Source organism: Coturnix japonica, unplaced genomic scaffold, assembly GCF_054131305.1.
Source record: "Coturnix japonica strain WE unplaced genomic scaffold, WE-NBRP24 Scf041, whole genome shotgun sequence".
NCBI classification, from domain to species: Eukaryota; Metazoa; Chordata; class Aves; order Galliformes; family Phasianidae; genus Coturnix; species Coturnix japonica.
This window is the reverse complement of record NW_028188944.1, coordinates 3,838,310-3,847,664: the sequence shown is the minus strand read 5'-3', so window position 1 is coordinate 3,847,664 and position 9,355 is coordinate 3,838,310. Positions and strand designations below refer to the sequence as shown.

General features: G+C 51.9%; 1 protein-coding gene across 1 annotated transcript; it reads right to left on the bottom strand.

Annotated features, from left to right (window-relative positions):
• Window positions 1–5,573: 5,573 nt before the first annotated feature.
• LOC107318438 (uncharacterized) lies at window positions 5,574–8,821 on the bottom strand. Its single transcript, XM_085531337.1, has 5 exons — window positions 8,726–8,821; window positions 8,410–8,536; window positions 7,701–7,811; window positions 7,262–7,595; window positions 5,574–7,177 (listed from the first exon to the last, which is right to left on the bottom strand). The coding sequence occupies exons 1-5, from the start codon at window positions 8,747–8,749 to the stop codon at window positions 5,575–5,577; spliced, it is 2,199 nt and encodes a 732-aa protein (XP_085387463.1). The 5' UTR covers window positions 8,750–8,821; the 3' UTR covers window position 5,574.
• Window positions 8,822–9,355: the final 534 nt, after the last annotated feature.

The following is a 9,355-nucleotide window of genomic DNA, read 5'->3' as shown; positions in this document are numbered from 1 at the left end:
TTACCTGCAGCAGCTTGGTGCCCCCCCCTGGCACCCCACTGTGCTCCGGTGCTGAGATGTGGGGCAGCCCCACAGTGCCAGCCCCATAGCGCTCCTCATGCTCTGCCCCACAAGTGGGCTCCGCTTTGGCTGCCCACTCCCCCTCTTATGGCTCTTTGGTGGCCTCAATGCATTCTGTGCCCCCATCAGTGTCATCCATGACATATTGGATAATGCATACTCATATTGTTCTACTGCTCTTGTTGTAATGGAAACTGTCAATGCAATTACATTTTTTACATACAGGTCGAAGGAGGTGATCCTACCCCTCTACTCTACCCTGGTGAGGCCTCATCTGGAATATTGTGTCCAGTTCTGGGCTCCCCAGTACAAAAAAGACAGGGATCTCTTGGAGAGAGTCCAGCGGAGGGCCACAAAGATGGTGAAGGGCCTGGAGCATCTCCCCTATGAGGAGAGACTTAGGGAACTGGGTCTGTTTAGCCTTGAGAAAAGAAGGCTGAGAGGGGACTGGATCCAGGTTTATAAATACCTGAGGTGTGGGGGCCATAGTGGTGAGGCTGGTCTCTTTTCAGTAGTGCGTGGGGACAGGACTAGGGGTAATGGGATGAAAGTACAGCATAGGAAGTTCCGCACGAATGTGCAGAAGAACTTCTTTACGGTGAGGGTGACGGAGCACTGGAACAGGCTGCCCAGGGATATGATGGAATCTCCTTCTCTGGAGATATTCAAGACCCGCCTGGATGCCAAGCTGTGTGATGTGGTGTAGGGAGCCTGCTTTGGCAGGGGGGTTGGACTCGATGATCTCTAGAGGTCCCTTCCAACCCCTACAATTCTGTGATTCTGTGATTCAGGTAGGGATGTGAAGCCGAACACTTCATGGTCCTGCAATTGCCAGCCCGAGCCAGGCACTGTATTGAGCAGCTATTGAAAAAGGCAGCAACACCATTCAAATGTTTGTTTTGCTTTTATTTGCAATACACAGATGTGCTAAATGCATCCAAAATACATTTCAATATGAAATCAAATAGGAGGGATACTGGTAATGACTAAAAGTTCCTCAGTTCCTCTCTGCAGTCCATGAAAGGGAAATCACGGCCAGGCCTGAAAACCGGACCACGCAGCGTGTGTCCTTTGGTGCACCTCTGAGGATGCAATCCAGGCAATTCTGCTGTCCTTTGTGCCTTCCTGCTCAAGCCCTTATCGTTTCTTTTTGCTTTCCTTCTTGGCTTTCTTGCTCAGCTGAGCAGCACTTGCCTTGGGTTGCTTTACCGTCTCCCAAGCCTTACACTCAAAACCCTCCGAGTCCTGCAAGAATCAATTGGGAAACAGTCAAGGAGCTTTCTAACAACTGAAAGGGAAGAGAAGCAAGAGAGGATGGGTGGGTGTCAAATAAGGGAAGAACTCAACAGGCAAGAATAAACCTATCCCTGAGCTCCAGCACACACGCGTGACCACTGCCTTATTAATACTAACAGCAATGTTATTCTAGCCATTAAAGTCACTCATGTTCACGTACCTGGTTGTGGATGTGTTCGTGGCCTTGCTGCTGCTGTGCTCTACAACGCCAGCCACAGAAATAAAGAGTGCAGAAAGCTGATCTGTTGAAGACAGAGGAGTGAGCTGTGCTTAACCAACACTGCTTCAGAGCATGCTTACAGTAAGGCACACCTACCTTACAACGGCCATGCAGGAAGCTCCAGACACAGCTCCAGACTGTTTCCATGAAGCCCAATTGCATTTCACAGCCACTCACGCTCTGCTCCTTGACAATCTGCAACAGAAAAGTCACAAGATGCAAATCCCATCCCTTGGAGATTTCACAGACCTCCGCACTCATGGAGCAGCACTCATGGCATTGGGTGAGAAAGCAGACGTGTGCTTACCGAGTGAGTGCTGTTTGCTGCCAGCAGCTGGTAGGCCTCCACCTAACTCTAAGTACGAACAGTAACCTATGCCTAACTCTAAAACAGGAACAAAAACCTACACCTAACAATAAAACATGAACAGAAACCTATACCTAACTCTAAAACAGGAACAATCATCTACTCCGAACACTAACACGAACAATAACCTACTCCTAACTAGAAAACACTAACAATAACCTAATCCTAACACTACAACTAAACTTAACATGAAAAACACCAATAAAAACAGGGTTTAGATGGAACCGGGGGCCTGCAGAGGTCTCAGAGGAGGAGATGATGTTAAATGAAGCCGCCATCTTCCCAACTAAATGTTGGGTTTCCTCCAGCCTTGCTCTCTTAGGTCCCCACATGGCTGTTAATGGCCGGAGCTCTAAGAGGCGAGTGCGTTGCGTGGGGCAGTGGTGACCAAGGTAACAGCTGTGGCCAGGGTTCTAACATGGCCCAACAGGGTTCTAACTGCTGGCACTGCTGGCACTGGCGTTCCACATGGCATGAGGAGGGGGCTGGAGGACAGGGCACGGCACGGGAGCCAGAAAGCACTGCCTGTGCCCAGCGGGCAGCCCTTCTCTTCGGCAGCAAGAGGCTACAGACGAGCTGGCCCTGAACAAAGGGCCCTCGGCCTCCTTCATCCTCCCCCTTCTTCCACAAGGGAATCTCATGTGCTGCCATACGCAGCACGCAGCACCACGTTGATCTGATGGGGCTCCTGAGCTCAGCGCCAACAACAGCAGGCTCCAAAGGGCACCTGACTACGCCTGCCTGCTGGGACACACCAGCTCTGCTCTCCGTGTTCCAATCCAGAGCCTCTCCTTGTAACACCTCCGACTCCATTTGCATCCACTCACTCTGATTACGTTCCATGTCCACACATCATGTTGGAACACACTCGGGGCCACGCTGCCTCACCGACCCTCAGTGGGGACCCACAGCCGTACAGCACCATCAGCACAGCAGAACCGGGCCGTGCTCCTGATGCTGCCGCTTGTCCAACCTCCCTCTCGCTGCCCCCATTCTGCTCAGGCAGCCGGTCCCAGCAACAAACACCAGCACAGAACTGCAGCCCCGACTCGTCCCGCTCACTGACAGCCAGAGCAAGGACATGTTACACACCTTCCTTCAACTCCACGCACTCGCTGGCACCGCACGCATCGCCTCTGCGTGCCGCAGCACCGCCAGCTCCTCCCCCGACATCCCTCCATGCCCCTCACCGCGGCCCGACCCATTGGCAGCACACAGCCCGCTCCTCCTGTCCCCGATCACCTTCCCATGGCGCCATGGCCCGGAACTGCTCCCGCCGGCACCAAGCACTTCCTGCCCCTCCATCCCCCGCTCCTCCTTTCCCTTCACTTTGCATCTGCACTCAGGACGCAGATCTCAATGGAGGTGGCTGCAGAACATCATCAGTGCAGGCAATCAATGGCTTGTGCTGCGCTTCACTGCCTTGTGCTCCTCACTGACTGCTCTGCTGTGCCCTTTCCTAACCCCGCAGGATCATTTGCTTCTGTCTTTAGTGAAAGGGCTCTCCCTCAGGAATCCCAGACCCTGGAGGTTAATGAGAGAGTCCGGGGAATGGGAGATTTCCCTTTCATTGGGGAGGAGGTGGTCCGTGATTGCCTAGGAAACATTAAGGTCGATAAATCCATGGGACCTGATGGGGTGCATCTGCGGGTGCTGAGAGAGCTGGCAGAGATCTTTGCTGAGCTGCTCTCTGTAATCTATCAGAGATCTTGGAGAACTGAGGAGGTGCCTGAAGACTGGAGGACGGCCAATGTCACTCCAGTCTTCAAAAAGGGCAAGAAGGAAGACCCGGGTAATTATAGGCTGGTCAGCCTCACCTCTGTCCCACGGAAGGTGATGGAACAGCTTGTTCTAGATGCCATCTCCAGACAACTGGGTGATATGGAGGCTATCAGGAGTACTCAGCATGGGTTCACCAAGGGGAGGTCGTGCTCGACCAACCTGGTCGCCTTTTATGAAGATGTCACTAGCTGGGTGGACAGGGGGAGAGCGGTAGATGTAGTCTACCTTGATTTCAGTAAGGCTTTTGATACTGTCCCCCATGACATCCTTATAAAGCTGAGGAAGTATGGGATAGATGAGTGGACGGTGAAGTGGGTTGAGAATTGGCTGACTGGCAGAGTGCAGAGGGTTGTCATTGCCGGTGCGGTGTCTGGCTGGAGGCGTGTAACTAGCAGCGTCCCCCTGGGGTCTGTACTGGGTCTGGTCTTGTTAAACATCATCAGCGACCTTGATGAGGGGATAGTGACCACCCTCAGCAAATTTGCTGATGACACGAAGTTGGGAGGATTGGCTGACACGCCTGAAGGCTGTGCTGCCATTCAGAGAGACCTGGACAGGCTGGAGAGCTGGGCAGTAAGAAACCGGATGAGGTTTAGCAAAAGCAAGTGTAGAGTCTTGCACCTAGGGAGGAATAATTACATGCACCGGTACAGGCTGGGGGAAGACCTGCTGGAGAGGAGCTCTGCTGAGAGGGACCTGGGTGTCCTGGTGGACAACAGATTGGCCATGAGCCAGCAGTGTGCCCTTGTAGCCAAGAAGGCCAATGGCATCCTGGGGTGCATTAAAAAGAGTGTGTCCAGCAGGTCGAAGGAGGTGATCCTCCCCCTCTACTCTGCCCTATTAATGCCTCATCTGGAATATTGTCTCCAGTTCTGGGCTCCCCAGTACAAAAAAGACAGGGATCTCTTGGACAGAGTCCAGCGGAGGGCCACGAAGATGGTGAAGGGCCTGGAGCATCTCCCCTATTAAGAAAGGAAATGCCTTGTCCAGAAGCAAGCAGTGGGCTGGAGAGGGCACCAAAACGAAACCCTGCTTGCACCTTTCCCTCTCCTCATTCCACATGCTGACATTTATTTTAAGAGCAAAAACAAGACTACAGTGAAGAAAGCTCCAGAACAACTCAGCTACTTTATTCACCCCCTTCTCTTTCCACTACAGAAGATTCTCAGAAAACCTCCAAGAGCCACGTTACTGCTCTCCTGACTCTTCTCTGGGATGCATCAGTGTGCTCAGAAATGACTGAGAGCAACACATGCACACAGACACACAGCATATCCCTACACAACCACTTCTCCACTAGGAAACAGCATCAAAAAGCAGCTGGTGGGAAGAGTAGAAGTGGAAAGCGGGCATGGTGAGAGAAGTGCTTTGAGCAGCAAGGAAAGGCCATCTGAAGCTCCTGGTTTAAGTCCCTTCTGCAGAGGGTGTCGGTGATGCCGTCTCCTTTGCAAACTCTTCCTGCATGGGGAGAAGCATTGGTCTCCCTCATCCCTGGGCTCTCCAGCATCCTGAGAGTCTCTCCTGCTGGGGGTTTTCCCATGAGAAATGAGGCACCAGCCCTGAGAGAAACTCTTCCTGCAGGAGATGCACTCCTAGTAGCTACCTGTCCTGTGGACTGCAATGTTTAATGAGGACTGAGCTTTGCATGAAGTTCTTCTGGGAGTGTGAGGAGCTCTCTGCTTGGCACAAAGCCCTTCTCACACTCAAGGCTTCCTGCCATTTCAGCTCACTGGTGCAGACATTCTGGAAACACAGCAGATGGGATTCTCTGAGGGAGAGAAAAGACAAGTTCCCAGGCATCTCCCTGCATGCAGGCCTGGCCAAAATGTTCTAAAATGTCCAACAGAAGCTATGGTCTCTCTCCTGTGTGCATATGCTGGTGCAGCTTCAATTCAGAACTCCCTTTGAAGCTCTTACCACACTCAGGACACTCACAGGGTCTCTTTTTCCTGTGGATGCTCTGATGCAGCGTCAGCTCAGAACACCTTTTAAAGCTCTTCCCACACTCAGGACACTTATAGGGTCGCTCTCCTGTGTGCATGCACTGGTGCATCTTCAATTCAGAACGCCTTTTGAAGCTCTTCCCACACTCAGGACACTTATAGGGTTTCTCTCCTGTGTGGACACGCTGGTGCATCTTCAGTTCAGAGCTGCTTCTGAAGCTCTTCCTACACTCAGAGCACTTGCAGGGTTTCTCTCCTGTGTGGATGCGCTGGTGGAGCTTCAAATTAGAACTGCTTATGAAGCTCTTCCCACACTCAGAGCACTTATATGGTCTCTCTCCTGTGTGGACACGCTGGTGCACCTTCAGTTTAAAGCTGCTTCTGAAGCTCTTCCCACACTCAGGACACTTATAGGGTTTCTCTCCTGTGTGGATGCGCTGGTGGAGCTTCAATTCAGAACTCCCTTTGAAGCTCTTACCACACTCAGGACACTCATAGGGTCTCTCTCCTGTGTGGACACGCTGGTGCACCTTCAGTTCAGAGCTGCTTCTGAAGCTCTTCCCACACTCAGGACACTTATAGGGTTTCTCTCCTGTATGGATGCGCTGGTGGAGCTTCAAATTAGAACTGCTTATGAAGCTCTTCCCACACTCAGAACACTTATATGATCTCACTCCTGTGTGGACACGCTGGTGCACCTTCAGTTTAGAGCTGCTTCTGAAGCTCTTCCCACACTCAGAGCACTTGCAGGGTCTCTCTCCTGTGTGGATGCTCTGGTGGCGCTTCAAATTAAAACTGCTTATGAAGCTCTTCCCACACTCAGAGCACTTATATGGTCTCTCTCCTGTGTGGATGCGCTGGTGGAGCTTCAAATCAGAACTGCTTGTGAAGGTCTTCTCACACTCAGAGCACTTATATGGTCTCTCTCCTGTGTAGACACGCTGGTGCACCTTCAGTTCAGAGCTGCTTTTGAAGCTCTTCCCACACTCAGGACACTTATAGGGTTTCTCTCCTGTATGGATGCGCTGGTGGAGCTTCAAATTAGAACTGCTTATGAAGCTCTTCTCACACTCAGAGCACTTATATGGTCTCTCTCCTGTGTGGACACGCTGGTGCACCTTCAGTTCAGAGCTGCTACTGAAGTTCTTCCCACACTCAGAGCACTTGCAGGGTCTCTCTCCTGTGTGAATATGATGGTGGACGCTGAGGCTGGAACTCTTTTTGAAGCTCTTCCCACAGTCAGTGCACTTAAATGGTCTCTCTCCTGTGTGGATGCGATGGTGGATGGTGAGGCTGGAACTGTTTCTGAAGCTCTTCCCACACTCAGAGCACTTAAATGGTTGCTCTCCTGTGTGGACACGTTGGTGTATTTTGAATTTAGAACTACCTTTCAAGCTCTTCCCACACTCAAGGCACTTGTACAGTCTCTCTCTTCTGTGGATACACTGGTGGGAAGTGAGGCTCCCACTGTCCGTAAAAGTCTTTCCACAGTCAGAGCACTCAAAGGCTCTCTCTCCTGTGTACATGCACTGCTGGCCAGTGGGGTGGAGTCTCCATTTCATGCTTTCTGCAGAATCACAGAACTCATAATGCCTCTTTGCTGAGTGCGTGCACTGGTGGCTAGTGATGCTGGAATCCAGTTTAAAGCTTTTCTCACACTCAGTGCATGGATTCTGCTTTTTCATCTGGCACACATCCTTGCTCCTGGTTTCCTCAAGCTGCTTTGGACCTATGTTGGAGTCCACTGGGTTCCTCAGTGTCATTCCCAGACGCTTTCCCAGGGGCTTCTTGATGTGCTCACCCTGACCTTGCTGCAGGACTTCCTGGACATCCCTTCTGATTTCTTCCACAGAGATGTGATTCTGCTGCATTTCCGCTACACAATTTCTCTGCGGAACCTCCTTTGTATTTTTGATCCCATCAGCTGCTGGATGACAGAGGAAATGCAGCAATAGCACATGGTGCCCAAAATAAAACACAGGCAGAGAAGGCTCTTACAGCCCCAACATTCCCCTTCCCTCCACCACCTCACCTGGGCTGAGGTCTCCTGGCATGGCCTCAGGGCTACGCACATCTGGGATCCAGGGGTCTTCCCCTCTTTCAAGCAGGGAGATCACCACGGGCTTGGGGGCTGGAAGTGGAGCTTCAGGGAGAGAAACAGGGAACAAGAGAGCATTTCCCTCATGTTGGCACAGTGCCTGTTCAACAGTTCCACTCTGTGCCCCTCCCCAAGGAGAAACCACCATTTAGGTCTAAATGACACTGTGCCTACAGCTTCCCTTGGAGCAAAGAATGTTTTGACATCTCTGAACATTGTGAAGGGATATTTTTTCTTTCAAATTAACTTTACAACAGCTTATTTGTTTTCTTACAGTCTACCAGTGGTCAAGGCATCAAAATGTTGATGGCAATTGCATGGAAAATCCTCAATTCCATAGCAGTAACCAGGGATTCATCTGTGAGCTGGAGCTGGTGGCACCAAGCAACACACAACACAAGGGCTGGTTTTCTCCCTCCTGGCTGATGCCTGCTTGCCAGCACTGACTCTGTCGCTTTGATCAGAGTGCCGTGCATACTAATCCCTTCTGAAACTCACGCTTTTCAGTATCTCCTTTCTTGCTGGCACTGTGGTGTGAGTCAATATTTAGCTGTATGTTGTTTATTCAAGGCCCGGCTTGCAGAGGCTCATTCTGCACAGCCAAAGGTTCCCTAACGAGGAGGAAAGGCAGACAAGCTCTCACCCAGCGAGGCCACACACTGGTATGTCTCCAACATCACGTCCCGGTAGAGCTCTCGTTGCACAGGGTCCAGCAGCGCCCACTCCTCCCTGCTGAAATACACGGCCACCTCCTCAAAGCTCACGGGCTCCTGCAAGCAAAGAGGCTCCTTGCTGGGAACAGCCAAGGCCCAGGCAAGCAGCTCGCACAGAACAGAACCTCACACCCCAGCTGCTTTTCTGTCCCCAGCAAACACACACTGGCTGAGGGCACCTCCCTCTTCCCCTGCATTCACATCCCTGGCCCCTTGGCCTCTCCTGCCTGCTTCCCCAACCCCTACCTCAACTGGATGTGCTGCGGCCATTTGCTGCTCTCCTGCAGGCTGGGATGATCACGGCTGGAAGGCAGAAGTTGAACTGGAGCCTGCAGAGAGAAGAGAAATGGCAGGGGAGCTGTGAGGGAATGCAGCAGTCCGAGTCTCAGCTCAGCCCTTCTGCAGGGCACTGCCTGGCCTTGCAGAGGAAGACAATGAGCTGCAGCACAGGAAACAATCTGGCTCAAAGAGATGAACCGTCACAAAGCTGTCTCAGACTGGGAGGCTGAAACAACTGGTAGCTGACACTTAGTTCAACAGCTGAGACTGAGAGGGGACTTAAGACAAAGCACGGCAAGGAGGCAGTCATCTTACCCCAAAAGAGGGAGCAGCCCAAGTGCCCCTCCAGCTCTGTTGCACAGCAGCGGGCCACACCACAGGACCTGCCCTCGAGCAGGGCTGTTTCTGCAGCTCACACCTGCACAGAGATCCCTTGCAGTTTGACATCAAGACTCCTTCTCAATACAGATCTTCTGTAAGACACCCGTGGTTACTTTGGACCTTTCATGTATTCTCTAAGGTTCTGTCTTAGAGGGACTGTGCACGTATGATTCCTTCCACACAAAGCCTTGACCAAGCTTGGGACTAGGAGAGGAT